We start from the raw sequence: 19073 nt of genomic DNA, 5'->3' as shown, positions 1-19073 counted from the left end.
ACTTATACTAGTACATACATCTAATATATACAGTAATACTACATAAAGCTCCAGTTATTTTTCACGGAAATATAATATTCTTGACTGATTAGTATGGCAAAAATAATCATACGGTTAAATGTGTCTAAATTCTTTGAACATCTATACAAGACAAATCTCCAATACTGGACTAATATAGCTGACAATTGATATTTCTTTAATTTACAAGAGTTGTAGTTTCAAACTGTGCTCCTCATCACATTTTTTCTAGATTTTACAAATAAAAATTAAACTGTTTTGTCTAAATACTAAAATTTTTAAATTTTTCCAAAAATTAATTAAAATTTTATATTGATTATAATAAAATTTTGAACAACAAAGTAATAAAAAATTTCAGAGTTTTTTTTATAATCAACACTTTAAAAATTTGTAATTATGAAATTTTGTTAAATTTATATCAAAATTATTAAATACTTACTTGTTATAACTTAAATTGAGAACAAGCAAGCCTCTAGAATGATCTAAATCATGTGGAACATCACGTAACTGGTTGTGGCTGAAATCCTGTGTGTATATATTGGGTATAATATTAATTTTTCAAAATTATACAAAACTACAAATAATTCTATAATTAGTGTACTAAATATTATTAGTTGCTAAGAGCTTATACTAATATATACTGTATTTGATTTCGTGAAAAAGTTCATTATAGCAAGTCTCACTAAATTATATAAAATCCAATATTAAAATTTTATGAAAGTGTTATCAATGTCCAATGATCAAATCAATATATTAATCATTTCAAGAAAATGCCTGAACAGAGCTGCTTCAAAGAGTCCAACAATAATTCTTGCAGTTTTTAAATAAAAAACAATCAGAGTACTTATACATCAATTTTATCAACATTAATATAATTTTTCAAAACAAAAAATTGAAACCAGAATATACCTATATATAAAGTCTTTGTAACATTCAGTATATAAAGCATATAACTCCAACCAAATTTCATACAGTCTTCATAGCATTAATTAGGACAATTTATTTTATATAAAACTAGCACACTAGAAACTTCAGAGATGGATAATAGAAAAATCATGTCAATAGTCATGATTATTCTCAGCTAATTGGGAATTGTTTGATCAGCACATAGCCAGATTAAAATCATGTTTTTATTACTATTATATATCAAAAATATAATTATTTGCTGTATACGAATAAAACCAAATCAATAAATAGATTAATTTTTTATTTTATTTTATTTTATTTATTTATTTATACATTAAAAATATTTAATTTTTAAATTACAAATTTTAATGCTAAAAAAAAATAGATTTCTGCAAAAGTTTTAATAAAGAAGCATATCTATTGATTTAATAATTTTATAAAAATAATCAAACACTTATATAATGTATAATAGATTTTACAAATTTAATAATTTATCATAATATAAACTGCATTCTGTAAGACTTCTAAATTAAATATGTAATACTTACAATAACTGCTAAATCTTCCAAATCAAATATGTCAGACGGAATTCCACAATTTTTAAGTTTATTATGCCGACAGTTGAAATATCGTAGACATGGCAAAGTTGAAACTTCTCCATGAATAGTTACTAAATTATTCCTCACTAAAGATAATGTCTCCTGTAAATGAAATTAGCCTATTTTAATTTGCTATAGAAATAAATTAAATACTTATTAATAAAGAAATCATTGTATTGATGATACATCATGTAATGATTTCTCATCAATATAATAATTTAAATTAATTTTTATGATAAACCTGATTTAGTGAATTACCAATTTTTTGATATTAAATATTTTTGATTCTTTAAGTAACAAACCTAAATTATTATAATTTAGTATTAACAGTGATTAAGATGAAAAAATTGAGATTTTAAAATTTTAAACAATTTATTAATGCTATGAGAGGGGAAAAAAAGCAAATTTCAGTAATGATTAAAATTCTTCATTCTCTGAAACTTAAAAATTAGAATGTACAAGGATAAAGATACAAGCCAAATCTCCTAAGTGTTAGACAAATACAAGATTTTTGTTGTTGATCAATGTATATTAAAAAATTGAAACTACTGAATCACATCTTATCATCTGTAAATCTTAATGTTTAAAATTTATTTTTTTAAATGTATATAAAATAATCACCAAAATTTCTAACTTTTAAGTTCTAACAGTTTGAAAGTTTCTCCTAAATATCTAGATCACTCAAATTCATTTGGAGTAATGTAATTTCATTCAGATAATCCAGTGTTTTTCAATCTTTTTTTTTATCTCATAGCACACTTGAACTTATAATTAAATAATTCTGCAGAAAAAGTCACATAATTTAAAGTTGTTTGTAAACATTCTATCACTATATTACTTGCCACTTAACCTAATTCTTTTTATTAATTTCATTCATGAAAATTAAGACTATACAAACAAAGTTTGAATCCTTTTTTACCTATGTTTTTATCCTTTTCATTCCAGTCCAGGAACTACAAAAACATCCGGCCACTTGAAGTAAAACTTCTAAAAATAACAGACAAATACAATCAAAAAACTTACACACAATTAAAAATTATCTCGACGGTCAACCCTTTTCTGTAGGCAATGACGTCTACAAACATTAAAAACTGTGAAGAATTTTAACAGTCTTTAATGTTTGTAGACGTTGTAGCCTACAGAAAAGGGTCAACGTGGAGATCATTTTTAATTGTGTGTAAGTTTTTTGATTGTATTCATCTGTTATTTTTAGAAGTTTTACTTCAAGTGGCCAATGTTTTTGTGGTTCCTGGACTGGAATAAAAAGGATAAAAATAGACAAAAAATGGACTCAAACTTTGTTTGTATAGTCTTAATTTTCATTAATGAAATTAGTCAAAATAATCCTAGGCTTCTATGTATAATTCTTTTTGTCTATATATTTTGTAAATTAAACAAAACAGTATTGTTGTTCCTAAAATAGCAACAGGTTACCCATTATTTAAAAAATAGTTAATTTTCATTTACATAAGGGCAATCAACATTAAGTCTTAATTTGCATTTAAAAGTAGCATGATAATTTCCTTTATAAGTCTGCTCAATGTCCTGCTATTTCCAAAGTAAAACAATTTGAAATAAATATGGACAATTATAGATACATTTTTGATTTAAAGAAAATTTCATTTTAAATGAAATAACTCAGTGTTATGCACATGTAAATTTGCTTATGAATATATATATTTTTGAACACATTATGTATATGTTTATTTATTACAACAATGAAAAACTCACAATCAATTTAAAGGTTTTAATTTCAACATGTACACTTATTGTTCTTTGGGCTTCTTTTGAAAATAATTTATTTAATAACCTTCAAAAATTTTTGTGGTACACACATGAACAAGCAATGGCATGCTTGTTGAAAATCACTGAGATAATCTGTAGGTTATTTGTGATCAAAAATCAATTTAATAGGTTATTTGTGTTCAGAAATCAATTTAAAAGTCATGTGCAGGTTATCTACTAAACTTAAAATTATGAATTCATCAAACAGTTTTTTCTTTGTGTAAACTTGCCAAGAAATCTTCAAAAAATGTGAAAAATTATTTGTGTGTTGTAGACATATTCATCTACCATTTGTTTCATTTTATTTTTTCCAAAAATTACAAATGGTACATATGCTCAGAAAATTGGATGGAAGAGAACTAGAGGCAAGACATATGTCTTTAGTTCTATTCCATCTAATTTTCTGAGCATCAATCTACACTTTGTAGTATTAAACATTCCTACTTGAATGTATATCTTGACCTAGTAATTTTCTGGTAATTTCCTCCTTTCTACATAATAATTCTTGGAAGAGAACTCAGAAATTAATTGTAAATTTTTATCATATTGTAATTTTTTACATTAAATAAGATCTGAGCAATTGACTCTTAAACCCATGTTATTGGATATTATTAAAATTTTTTTATAGTTAAATGTAATATTTGATACAAATTTAATATAATATTTTAGTGTGAAATTGTAATAAATTTTTAACTTACTAAGGTACTTACCTTTGCTTGAAAAATAATATATTAAGTAAAAGTAATAAATATACTAAAAAAAAACCCAAAAATGCATATATTGAAAATGAACATGTACTTACAATAAACTTATAATATAAAAGATCAACCAAAAACTATTTTATATTGAAATTTACTCTAAATACATTCTATAGCCTGAGGATTTAGCCATTTTCACATGATACTCAGAGAGGACAGACATGAATTTGAAAGTAGCCCCTATCCTTCCCAGGTCTATCCTGAATATATGTACAGTTTCATAAAAATTGGTTCAGCCATTCTCACTTGATACTTGAACAAATGGACATATAAATATGAATTCAATATTCAATTTTATATATATATATATTTAATATTTATTTTTTACTGTAGTCTGAGGAAGGCTTATAGCCAAAACACATAATAGAGATATCCCCCATATAACATGGTAGTTAAATTCCGAAAAATGCAGTGTTATACAAATCTGTACTAGACAAAACGAATGACTAGTACAAAACATAGGGTTAGGTTCCAAAAATTAGCAAAAGGATACTATTCTTTTTTGCAATTAAGAGAAATATGTTTATTAAAGCAATAAATAATTGACTAACAATCACAATCAAAAGTATTGCATGTTAATATTATTTTTTTCTTCACTACTAAACACTGTTAAACAAGGACATTTTCTTTTTGGAAAAATACAATGTTTCCCCAAAAATGAGACTAGATCTTATAATAATTTTTGCACCAAAAGACACATTAGGTCTTATTTTCAGGGGATGTCTTATCCAAAGACACTAACTTGGGTATTTACAAATATTTAAAATAAATAATAATATAAATTATAATTAAGTATTAATGTCAATAATATTTATTTATATTTAATTATATATTATTATTATTATTTTATAATTTAATACATCCATCATGGGTTGCAACAGACATATTAAATATGACCATGGCCAATGATCTTAACTTATTTTAGGGGTAGGGTTTATATTATAAGCACCCTGAAAAATCATACCAGGGCTTATTTTCAGGAAAATACAGTATTGTCATTTTCTGAGCTTTGTTTAATTTCAATTCAGCTTAATTTCAATTATCAACATCTTGATTTTTCTCTATGTTTTTTCATAAAATCTGATATTTTCATTTACTTGTGCTTATCTATCTTTAAAAATTTAATTTTTTTTATAGTAACTGTTAATTAAAGTGAAGCATTAGCAAAGCTTCTTCTATGAGACTTACAGAATTGTGTTTCTTCTCAAAATCCATTCAATAGACTTTAATTAAACTTTGCCATTTTCCATTAATTGCAATATGGAATCCAAAATTGCAATGTAAATGAGGGTCTATAACTTAGTTTTTGAGATATAAAGTCATTTCATGAGTGCATGGGATGAGTTTTATAAAAAAAGTGTAAATGTTAATAATGAATAAAATCTTCATTAAGTCCTATCCTTCTCAAGATATATGACTCCCTCTATCTCCCCACCCTCAAGCTTTCACCCCCGAAATTTAACATCAATGCCCCTCATATACAAGTCATCATGCCAAATTTTGTTTCTTAATCTTTACTATATCCTGAGATATTAAGCAAACTAGACATAAATACACACATTCATGGAATGTTTTTACCATTTTTGGATTCAGGAGATCTCAAAATGTGGAGATTTGCAAAAAATTCGGAAAGTCAAATTTGACACAATTCCAATACTTTTCCTTGTTATGTATTCATAACAGCTGGGAAAGTAATAGCAAGATGAAACTGATCAGAAGTTTTCATATAAAATATCAGTTTTCAATATTAGATAAATCAAAGTCAATAATATCTATATCAAGTAATCTTTTTTCCTTTTATTTTTGTCATATGTTACTAAAACCTAAAAAGATAAAGAAATAATTATCATATCAACATAGAATTAGTTCAAAATATCTATATAATATAGTTATTGGCCATTAAAGAGTTAAGTTAACTAAATGGCCTGAACATGAATAAAATGTTTTATTTTATGTATAACAATAATCTTCACAGTGACCTAACAAACTTTTACAATAAATAAGAAACTCTGTTATTCTCATAAATGGAACACTTTAATTTAAACAGATAATTAATAATTCAATGTTCTAATATAATTCTTTGCTGAAATTGCTAAATTCTTTGCTGATTGTAGCTTTCATTTAAACGTTTTTGATAAAATTACTTTAAAATATGTTATAAAAAATAATATGAAAAATAATTATAGATATAAATTCAAAATTATACCAATTTTTGAAGACTAGATAATTCCTCTGGTATCCAATCTATATTAGTTCTATTCAATTTTAACCATCTCAGTCCTGTCATTTCAGCAACAGCTTTAGGAAAATAATCCTCCTGAAAAAGAAAATTTTGAATTCCTTTATTATAAAGTAAATAATTTTATAAATTATCCTAACAACTTAATTTATATACATATATTTATACTGTTATTGTTATTATATATTTTTATACATTGTATAAAAACCATATTTTTACACAATTGGTAAACAAAAAATAAATTATCATTTTAAGTTATGAAATATAAAAGATTACTAAATTAAATCTGTTTAAAAGTCCATTCCTTATTGAATTCTTAAGGTCACTACAAACTAAGCAAATATTGAAGCAAACTGGTTGAAGAAAATTCATTCGATTATCGCCCGTTTAATGGCCATCAATTGCTTGTCATCAACTCATACCCTTTGATGAAAAGTAGGCAATCTTTTCGATGCCTCTTGGATTCAAGAAGTTTGATTTTTCGGGTGGTGATTGACGATGCTCATGCATATTTAAGAGTTTGCAAAAAAGGAGCATGTACTGTAGGCCACAAAGAAAGTGCATTTGTGCTTCACGTTTCAGCCATGTCTTTGCAATGCTGGGATTATGAAACAGGGCTGTCTGATAGATTTTCATAGAAGTAAGAATATAAATTATTTCATTGATTTTATTGAAATTTATAAATTTATTGGGTTCCCAATTTTGTTTTCATTTATTTATTAAATTTCTGAAAAATAGACAATAAATGGAAGCAGCAAAGCTAACTGATGTTAGCTTTCACTGCTTCCATTTGCTGATGCAAATCGTCTTTGTAGGTCGTCGTCATTTTACAAAACAAACTACTGAGCAATAGTTTGTAGAAGGGTAGATGAAATGTTCATTGGTTCTGTAGAACTATATCATGTGATGAATTTGCCCAATCGTCAAACAAAACAGTCATGTGACCATAAATATTGCCTGTGATGTCATAGCATTGCCTAGTTTGCAATAGCCTTTAAAGACCAGCATTTCTAGCAATAGAAATTTGAATGAAATATATAAACATATGAAAAGTTTTTGTATTTGATATTTTCAATCAAAAATCATTAGTTGTTTTAACCCAGTAGTTTTCAATCTATTTTAAATACACAGGATTCAAACTCTAATGGAACCTACTGATGAAACCCTAGTTGTCCATATCCCATCCCCACATAAGCTGAGCAGCAAGTTTCTGATATCTTAACTAAAAAATGTTTCATTAATAGATAAAAATGTAAATCAAAACACAGAATAAAATACCAGCAATTTTTTGTCTTTTTAAAACTCTAAAATGAAGCAGCAATGAACTGTCCATGAATCAGTAGTTAAATGATTAATGTCAAATGCCATATACACAAATTTAGGACCTGTAGAAATATTTTGTGTGGTCTTTCATATGAATTTTCTCCAAGAAAACTTATCTGAAATAAAACTTCTAGCCAATCATTATTGTAAACTTTTGTAAGTTATGTTCTGAAATTGAAATTACTATGCTCTTTCAATTGCTGAATACTGTAAGGATTACAATTAAAAGATAAGAAAAAATTCAAATAAATAAAGTTGTGAATAGCATGAGATTTTATTTATAGTTATATATTAAGTTACTTAAATTTTTTATTTTATATTTTGTTTCAGTTTTGGAAGATGAGTTACATTAAACTTCAACTGCTATCTCAACACTTCCTGACTAATACTTCATTTGCACAATGAATGAAATTGTATCCCATTAATTTTGGATTTAAAAAGAATTAAAATATTGTACTATATTTTGTAACCAGACAATAGTAGAAGCAGTAGTTAGGAAACATTTTATTTATTTGTATGTCAATAAGCAAATTACCATTGTTTAAAAGACCATTGTCAAACTCCACTTTGCTCCTGCTGGTCAGTACATAGCTATAGAATTGTAATCCATTGATAATTGTAAGTGATTAATTGAATTGGTGCTGATTGAATTGTATTTTTTGTATTTTAAATTGGGAATTTTGTATTAGTGTAGTAATTGTATACACACGCTCCTAATTGTGTATTCAATATTGTGCCATCAGTCCCATGGTTGGTGTATTTTGTATTTTATTATGTCTGACAAATGGACTCAAGCATGCACATTTGTGTTCTCTTCTCTTCCTTCCTTCCTCTCCTCCCAGCCTTCTCCCTCCCCTTCCTTCCTTCCTCCCCCCACCCTCCCTTCTTCCTTTCGTGGCTATATCCTTAGGTAACAGCTGCTTATTCTTTCCTCCATATATACAATCAGCTCTGAGACCATTCAGTCTTGAGCTAGATGAAAGCAGAATATGAGGATTACATGTCTTTTGCCAACCTCAGTGAATTAGCTATTTTAGTCTTAAAATCATAACCAAAAGCACCTTAATGATATACACTGGCAGAAAATAAAATCCCAACACCAAGAAAAAATTAGTTTAGAGCAGCGCTGTCCAACTTATCATAGCCCGCGGGCCATATTTTCTTCACCAAGCATTTCGGGGGCCAAGAAGGTTGATAAATGAAAAGTCAGTTTATGTTAATTAAGAAAATATTTTATTTATACTAAAAAGAAACTTTAAAATATTCGTAATATATTAATGAGAACATTGTGGCCGTAATTTTCACATAGTAAAATAATTTTAATATTAATAATAATAATTTAGTAACATAAATTTATTCATAGTAAAATGTACTCGCGGGCTGTAAAAATAATTTGGCGGGCCGTATACGGCCCACGGGCCGCCAGTTGGACAGCCCTGGTTTAGAGGAATGAAATTCAGGAAAAGCATTTGTCTAGGTAACACATTTATTTGATTGAATTTTTAAGGTCACAGGCTAAAGTGCCTGTGACAGGCATGTGCGAGAAGATCCATTTCAAATGTGAAATGGTGGTACATTAATAACACTGTAGTCACCATGATTTTGAATGCAAGCATGTAAACGTGCATGCATTGTGTTGTACAGGTGTCATATATCATTTCGTGGGATGGAGTTCCATGCCTGTTGCACTTGGTCAGTCAAATCAGCAACAGTTAATGCTGGTTGTGGGTGATGCTGAATTTGTTGTCCAATAATGTCCCATACATGCTCGATGGGAGAAAGATCTGGTGATCTCATAGGCCAAGGCAACATGTCGACACTCTGTAGAGCACGTTGGATGACAGCAGCAGTATGAAGACGAGCATTATCCTGTTGAAAACACCTCCTTAAATATTGCTCATGAATGGCAATACAACCAGTTCAATCACCAGTCTGATGTACAAATTTTCTGTCAAGGTGCTTGGAATAACGACAAGAGTGCATCTGCTGTCATAGGAAATCGCTCTCCAGACCATAACTCCTGGTATAAGTCCAGTGTGTCTACGTCGCAGACAGCTTGGTTCCAAGTGCTCACCTGGCCTCCTAACCAACATAAGGCAATCACTGGCACCAAGACAGAAATGGCTCTCATCTGAGAACACAACAGATCTCCACTCCACCCTCCAATGAGCTCTTGCTTGACACCACTGAAGTCACAGATGGCAGTGATTTGGAGTTAGTGGAATGAATGCCACAGGGTGTCTGGCTCAGATTTGTCCCTCAAGTAATCGATTTTTACAGTTTGCTGGGTCACTCTGGCGCCAACAGAAACTCTAATTTCTGCTGCAGATGCGGTACGATGCGCCACACTATGTGGCAAATACGGCAGTCTTCCCTCTCAGTAGCGGCTACACCCAGGTCTTCTTGAGACAGCACCTTCCCATGACCACAGCTGCCAACAATCATGCACAGTGGATACATCCCTGCCAAGTCTTTCTGCAATAGTGCAGAAAGAAAATCCACCTTCTCATAGCCCTATTACACAGCCTTGTCCAAACTCAGTAAGCTGTTGATACTGCCTTCTTCATCTCTTTAAAGGATTCTTGACTCAAATCTTAACTCACAACATTCAATCCAGACGATAAATAACACTCAACAAGTTTACATCACATATTTACAGCAAACACGATTTGCATGTTTATAGTGGCACTACTCGCACCACTCTTCTTTGTCTAGTGTGAAATTTGAATAGATGTCATCTTTCAGATATGAAAACATGCCTACCAAGTTTCGTTTATCTAGCACAACTCTTTCTTGGTGTTGGGATTTTATTTTCCACCAGTGTAGATAAGATTCCCTTATTTTTACTAAGAAATAATTATACTGTGAACAAAAACTATCATAACTACAGATGGAAGAAAACATCAATTGGTCAACATGTAAAACAGATTATTATATTTAAAAAATATAAAAAGTTACAGATCATTTTATGTATTTGTATTTAATAATGTATTTTAAGTATTGAAACTCGAAAGTCTTTAAAGAAAGTATACATCAGCTTGATACATGCAAGATGTGCTTCAAATTCTATTAAATTAATATAACCTATACCCTATACATACTAACAGACTCATTCTTGCTACTATACATCACAGCAGCTCAGCAATGATTTGTAAATGTAGTACATTTCAAATAAAAAAGTTTTAAGTATGAATTATATAAATATAATGTCTTGTATACATTTTGACCTATCATCATCATCATAGGCCAGTGATGACAAACCAATGAACCACATGATGATTTCATGGTATCCACATCAAATATTTAGAAAGTATTATGTTTTAATAAAAATTATTCAGTTTTAAAACCTATCAAATATTTTTTTATATATAGTATTTTCGAAAGCAAGGCCGCAGAGCTGTTATGAAAAGTCTTAAAATGTTACTAATTATGAAGCTCAGAAATAAATTATCAAATAAATAGCAGCAGATATCTCATTAAACAAAACATTTGGTTACATTATGATCAAATTATTATTTTTCTGATATAAATTAAAAAGTTAAACAAAGTAAAATTTGTAAGCATTGTAAATCATTTTTAATTAATCAAATGAAATATTTGAGCCAGTGGAACACTCAAAATTTAATCTTGGAGAGAGCAGATTTTTAATGCAAATTCAATAAAATTCCCACCTTATGTGACTGTTAATTCATAAGTAGTATAGAATTAGAAGACATGACAATATAAATAAAACAAAGAATGAATTTTAATTAGAAAAAGATTTTTGGAAAATGTTTGGTTTTTTTCCTTTTACTTTGGAGGTGCCAGGACTCCTTGGTCTCCTTTGGGTACACCATTGTTTGACCTACAATCTAGAGTTTCTAAATTTCAAATTCAATTTTGACCCACTTTCAACAAGAGATTTGCCATTACTGTCATAGACAAAAATTACATACCATCCAAATAATCATAAAATGATTAAACTAATCAAACTAATTTTTCTAAGAAAAAAAAACCCAATATTTCATTTGTTCCTTTCTATTAATTAACATTCCTTACATAACATTTCTTTTTGAGAAAATAAAGACATTGATTAAAAATCCATATGCTTCTTGAATTAAAAAAAACTATTTCTGGTACATATAATGAAAATTTCTAATAATCAAAGTTCAATAGTTTCATGTAAAGAAACATCTGTCTATTAATTTGAATGAGCTTACTAAAAATGAAATAATCATTTCTTCTTGGCTCAAAGACATGTTAGCCTTTCCCATCTTAATGTGTATTATAAGCTCAGTTACCAAATCCTACCAGACAAAATCCTAATGGATAAAATACTACCAAGATAGGAAACTAGGATGGTAGGATTCTATCAAAGGAAAAAATATACAGTGTGTTCACTTTAACATTTATCCAGGCACAAGAGATCTTTCCAGCATTGCACAAATATATGTATAGTCTATGGTGCATTAATTCCACCACAATTTTTACAATAAAATAAATTAATTTGTTTAAAAAGGGAAACATGATTACATCACATGATAGTTCTATGGCAATACATAAATTTTTTCCATCTCTCTCAAGTACAAAGATAGTGGAAGGAAATCATTTTAAAAAAGATTTAGCATAATGTGCAAAAAAAATCTTTGACTATAAAAGATAAAAACCAATATTGTATAAATTAATACAAAAGCAATTAGTTTATTTTGCTGTAGTATATGTAAAAAACATTTTGGTCTTGGTGCAGCTGGAAGGTGCTTATGGAATCTACATGCTGCTTCTTATGAATTTTATGTCATTTCCTCATACTGTATAATTATATCACAATAGTCAAACATTATTGTGATATGATATGATTATATTGTATAAGGCATTGCCACAGTACTATACTAATTACTTGAATGTGTAACGTTGGCTCTTTCATAAACACATGATTTGTGAAGATAGCATTTTTAATTTGTATTTTGTTTTTATATTTGAAAAATTTATGTATTTCTGCACATTTTTGTTTGAATGAATGAATTTATTTTAATATAAATATCATAAAATAAGGTACCATAATATACTCATATACTGCTGAAAAGATCTCTTTAGTGCCTAGATAAATGTTAAAATAAACATCCTGTATGTTTTTACTTTGGTAAGAAATTAGGATGCTAAGATCCTGTCTTGGTAGGAATTTATCCAGTTGGATTTTTGTCTTGGTAGGATTCTGAAATTACGTCGCTTTATACTCCTCCAATTTGTTCTTAATGATCTAGTGGCCACTACATGTATTTTCTTGACCTTCTCTGATATATGGTCTTTTAAGAAAATTATATAAACTCTAGATTCAATACTATCCCCTCTGTTTTTCCTCATATTTTGTTAAATCAAATACAGTATCCTAAAATTCCTCTACTAAAATTACTGTGTTCTTTCCAATTGCTTTCTCTAACTTTTTATCATAATTTTTAATAATACAAATTATATTCATTAGCCAACATTAAAATCTTTCTTATTTTATATTACATAATTTTATAATATATAATAATAATAATGTTATAAATTGTTTTATTATTAGTCATCTTTTAAATATTGCATTTCCTTTATAACATTCCAATCTAATTAATAATTCTTGAATTGTTCTTGTATCTTTTATCTTTGTCATCTGAAACATTCCTAGCTTAATCTCACTTTATCATATTTCTATCATAGAATCTCTTTTTAAAAAGTAGGCTATGTGCTTTATTTTAGTCTTTTTTATAATGATTTTATTGTACAATCTACATAAAAATTTATGTATCCTTTCTCCTTTTAATACTTTGATTTTCTACAGTCTTGCTTAACTACATTTTTCTATCAAATATCACAGATAATCTTGTGATAAAAAAACATACTTCAACTTTAATAATAAATTTTTATATGCACTCCTATTAACACTTTTTGTTTTGTTCTTTTCTTCATAATATAATTTTCAATACATTTATCTTCAAATTCATTCTTTAAGATGATAGGCTAATATTCAAAAATCTATTTAACCAATATATATAAAGTCTGATTTGATAGCCAATAACAAGTTAAAAAGTTATGTTCTTTTGGAATTAAAATTAAGCTAATTATGAGTAATTAAATTATCGAAATTTCATAATTTAATTAATTGAAATTAACTTAATCCTAGCATGCGTACTTAGAAAGTCCAAATAATCAAGCTTTTTAGAAATGTAAAGCATTCTTAATATTATCATTACATTCTTATGTTATTATTATACATATTGCCTAATATATATAATCATAATACTGAATAACATTGATATAACATTAGTCTATAAGTTTTATTTTCTAAAGTTATTAAATTTTGAGAATATTTTAATATATGTTGTTATTGTATTAATTTTCACTAATAATATAGATCTCTCACATTAATTTTTTATTTTAATAAGTCACTATTATAAAAAATTTCACTAATAAAACCATTTGTTTATGTTCATATCCAAAATTTCAGCAGATTTTACATAAAATCTCCTGAAAATGTCGTTACTTGTTTTTAAGTAATCAAAGGATTTAATTTCATTATCAGCCAAATACTTTTAAAAATCCAACAATACATTGCTTAACTTTCTTAGCAATATTTAAAACTGTGTGAGGGCACCATCTGTTATGATATTTTATTATTAAAAGCTTTTTATATTTTTAATTATTATAAAATGGCAAAACACTTAATTTTCAGGATAGAGATAGGTTTCATAAACTGTAAATGCTAATGAGTAAAATCTTCATTAAGTCTGATAATACTAGAGATATACATGACTCCCTTTATCTCCCCACCCCAACAATCTTTCACCACCAAAATTTAATAACATCACTCCCTCTAATACACAAACCTGCTGCAAAATTTTAGAAATTTTCAACAAAAGCACAGGAGTTATTAAGCTTCAAAGAGGGTGAACAAAATCCTGCACCCCCTACACACAAATATCCATACATACAGAAAAAACCTAAAATTTTTTTTTGCATTTCTTGACATTTTTGGACTCTTGGGATCCGGAGTCCAAGAATATAAAAATCTGGAGGGGTCATTTTTTGCCAGATCCCAATCATACTTGGAAACCATCAGTGTTTGGTGCTGACCAGCAGCATTTTGTATGCTCTTTCCTTTTTCTCAGCATTTTTAAAGAATTTGATATTATCACAAACCCTTCATTTAATGAGTCTAATACCAATATATAGTATATGTTGATGATATTGAATGTATTTTATAGTGGCATAGCGAACATAACTGGTGCCCGGGGCACGACACTTTATTGGCCCCCCTCCCTTCTCCAGAAACACACACAGTTTGTCTTGGAGACCATTTGAGCACCCCTCTGTGAGTGGCACCCAGGGCATGATACACCCCCTTGCTATGCTACTGGTATTTTGTTATGAACAGAACAACTGAAGTAAACCAGAATGACATTCTCAGATTCATTCAATTAGGAAAGAACCAAGATTGATATTTTTATATATGTATGTTGGTATAGGTATGAGAATTTTAGTTCAAATATAATTTTAAATGACAGATATGATAAATTGTATCTTCAAGACTGGTGATGTTAGTGCCCTTACATTGGCAGTTAAATCAATTATAGCTAACTCATCATCAGACGGAAATGAGTTACTTTTACAGTTAGACCAAATTATTGAGCAGTGCTACAGTTTCTCCACCCAAAAAGAAGAAACATCTGGTTCATTACTTAAGAATATACCAGCCATATGGTATGAACTTTCTCAATGAAAGAACCATCATCAGCATTACAATTATACAAAGATTTGTAATCTTAGTAAAATAGCCTAATGATTTCGCCTATTTTATTATTTTACACACAGCACTGCAATGTGGCAAATGAAAAAATATTCTACATGATAAGAAAAAGTAAGACAGAGATAGGAAATAAATCACAACCAGAAAAATTATTGTCCTTAATAATTGCTAAGAAAATCAATAAACTGACTGATAATCATGAGTATACTGTAACACTAACAAAGCAAACCATAGCACAAATGCATATAGCAGAAGGCACTCAACATGCAAGGATATCAAGACTCTTGAAGATCAAGATGGAACATAAAATACTTGACCATTTTAAAATTGTGATGTTAAAGAGTATAAAGCTTTTGTCATATTCTTGACAGTGTTTATGGCAATAGCTTTATAAAATATCATATGAAGAAAAATTAAATTTTGTTTATTAAAGGTATCGATATTTAATATAAGCCTTGTGCAATATCAATGTTAAAGAATTTTCACTTTTTATGCTGTGTGTTTTTATTCAAAAATCAGCATTTTTCTACCAATGTCCCAGCAATTCAAGGTACTGAAGGTTGGCAAGTATGCACCATATTTTCCCTCTGTTACATATAACAATCAGGAAAGTAAAAACTCTAAAAAATGCTTTTTGTTGAATTTATGTCTTACCATCATAAATTATATAGGCCTACATTTAAAAAATAAAAAAAAAAAATAAAAAGTCATCCATTTAACAACAACAGTAAAAAGTCTTTCTTCTTAAATGTTGTAAACAAATTCTAATTGTATTTTCTATTGATACATTAAGATAATTATATTTTTTCTTAAGTTAAAACATTATATCGTAATTTCTTTTTATCAGAATATTTCAAAATAATATGTTAGAATATTAATTAAACTGTTAAATTAAATCTTCTTTATATACAGTATTTGCAAATTTATCCATTTTCATACTTTAAACTTTCAATTTCAATCTAAATTAAATAATGTGAGGTAATAATACCAGTAAGTGAAATCAATGCTTTAGTTTTGTAGACCGTTTAATATATAAGCCACAATGTAATTATAATATAAACTGGAATTTGAAAAATCTTATCTATTTCATATAAAGTAGCTTTATTTTTAAACATACTTTCACTGACTCCAATATATAAATACAAAACTAGAACTGCAAATAAATCACAGTATTTTGAATAAACATAGATGAAGGAAATGAGTAGATAATAAAATAAGTCATTTTATTTCAATAATTTTTTTAAATATTTGTAGAATTGAAACAATTTATGATTTTTTTTTCAAGCATTAAAAAAAAATCACAGATCAGAAATGTAAATTATATTCCTTTTAAACAAATTACTCCCTTCTGTATTATTTTCATTGACGTCATTTGAATGTGTAAATGTTTCAAAACTATATCAAATTAAATATGATGTATTGCGTTATTTTTAACGAATTCGTTGTTTATTTTTAATGTCAAACCTGAAAACGAGAAAATATTTAAAACGACTTCGTAAAGGATGAATATTAAATGTGTGTAGAATAGCATATTATCCTCTCTGTGTAGAGTAATTTCGCTGTTTGTTTATAAATACCTGAAAGTCATTGCGAGTAAAATCTATCCCCCGGACGAAAGGTAAAACTCCGGTGGCCGCCATGTCTAACTTTAATCAAAATAGAAGAGAACTTTCTCTAACAAAATTTGCCACTGGGAGCGCTGTAATCTTTCTGCTTCTATTGAAAAAATTTACGTATTAAAATAAAATAGAAAAATAATTTCGAACGTCTTCAAATAAAAATATATTTAGAAATGATCATTTTCAAAAATGAATATTTTAAATAGGTTTTACCAACATAGGTTTAATAAATATAAATTAATCTGAAATCATACTTTTACAATAATAACATCAATTGTTATGATATTAATGACATACTGTGTATGTGTTATAATATATATATATATATAACTCTTTCTACTCGTACCATACGTCCTATTCCTCATGCTTTTGACAGCGCGGCCGGATGGCCGTGGCAGTCTACCGTTATGGGGAACCCGGAATCGAATTCGGACCAGTCGAAAAATCCCCACGAATTTTTCTGGGGTTAGTCCTTTGAGATAAGTCGGGCTCCGTCCCTCATCATCTGGCTGTCCATTGTGGGCCTGATCGAATCCGCAACGGTTTTATTAAAATGCTCTTTTAATGCCTACAGACCGAAACGTGTTTACAAAAGAACTTCTTTTTGTTAATTTATATTTTTTTGAAGAAAACTTTGAATCTCGGCCAATGATAGGCTACTGTTAATGCGCTGAATACGGAGATATAGTCCAAAACTTCTTTATTCTTGCAATGCAGCAGAGAAATTACCTGAATTAATTTTTATACAAAACGGTGAACCCCACACATCGGTTTAAATGTGCAAGCCTCACTGCAATATTTTTCGTATGAGAAAATGATTAGCTGATTATTTTCAACATCGTGGCCACTACATTGACCTGATTTGAATTATTGTGACTTGATTATATGGCTAAAGATCCTCTTTTATCAAGGCAACGTTCTTACTTGTATTAGTTGTCTTAAAAGACAGAATTTCACAACTTGTGAAACTGAACAACGCATGCAGGTCAATTGCGTTCTGCCGTCGAGTGTGTTGTATAACGAATACAGGTTTTAGAGCAGTGGTGGAAAACCTATGACCCGCGGGTCAGACACTGACCCACGCAGGCTTTTTAAATGACCCACACATTGATTTTTATAAACTTGTTTTTTATGGGCATGGTGTCACTTTGTGCGGTAATTCATGCTATCACCCCGTTGATATCAATTTTCTGACGTCGACCTTTATGTTTTGCTTTTGACTTGCAAAAGTAAAAGTTGTTTTTAGAGGATTTTAAAAGTGAAAACCAAAAAAATTAGTTTTATAACCATCCTCCCCTCTCCTTTTCAAGTGACGCCGCTGATTTAGTGACCCACGAGCTAGCACTAAAAAAGTCATCAACAAAATTTAATCCACTTCTCAAAAAGGTTCGCCATCACTGTTTTAGAGCATGGAGATGGATGGCATTTACGGAGGCCAAATTTTCGGTAACAAAAGGAAGATTTCTGTCGACAGTGTTAGCTTTAAAAAATACAAATTTTTTTATTCTTTGTTACATACGGTGCTATTATTTTCATCGTAAAAAAGAAAAAAAGAAAAACTCCTACTTATGAACAAATTTTAAGAAGTAAACGGTAAAATAAACGAAAATATTGTAATGCTTACGGGAGCTAGCAACCATAAGGGCACATAGAGCCACATTTTTGATATAATCGTCAATTTTAAATTCTATATCTGTAATTGAAATAAAATTATTGCACTTTTTTTAACTTCCGAAGTTTGTTAGAAAATATATGTGATATAAACACTAAGTAAAGCTCTAGATCAAGCCAGAATTTTAATTCGGGGACTCATTCCTCGAACTTTATTCGGTGATCATGGCTGATACCTTAACCGCCTCGGCGTTCTGTCCATTTTGTTACTTTACAGAGGGGGCTTTAGCCCACGAGCCCCTCCTGCCCAAGTGCCTACCCTAGATATAAACGTAAGGACACTTCGTCTGCAGGATGTCATTTTCTAGTCATGATTCAGATTCATTATGCTTAAAACATACGAACGTTTCTTTAAAAAGTATTTTACTTTTGAATATCATCTCAAATAAATCG

The 19073-nt window shown here is 28.7% G+C and overlaps 1 protein-coding gene across 1 annotated transcript in view; it reads right to left on the bottom strand.

Annotated features, from left to right (window-relative positions):
• The window catches only part of fliI (FLII actin remodeling protein), a 102273-nt gene extending 85172 nt beyond the window's left edge, over positions 1-17101 (bottom strand). Inside the window, exons 1-4 of the mRNA XM_067286724.1 lie at positions 16968-17101; positions 6273-6383; positions 1473-1625; positions 458-543 (exon numbers count right to left, since the gene is read on the bottom strand). Coding sequence (XP_067142825.1) covers positions 458-543; positions 1473-1625; positions 6273-6383; positions 16968-17030 — 413 coding nt within the window. The 5' untranslated portion in view covers positions 17031-17101. The remainder of the gene's footprint in view (positions 1-457; positions 544-1472; positions 1626-6272; positions 6384-16967) is intronic.
• Positions 17102-19073: the final 1972 nt, after the last annotated feature.

Source organism: Centruroides vittatus, unplaced genomic scaffold (genome assembly GCF_030686945.1).
Source record: "Centruroides vittatus isolate TY-2023 unplaced genomic scaffold, ASM3068694v2 scaffold_386, whole genome shotgun sequence".
NCBI lineage: Eukaryota > Metazoa > Arthropoda > Arachnida > Scorpiones > Buthidae > Centruroides > Centruroides vittatus.
The sequence above is the reverse complement of the archived record's forward strand: the minus strand, read 5'-3'. Positions and strand labels throughout refer to the sequence as shown.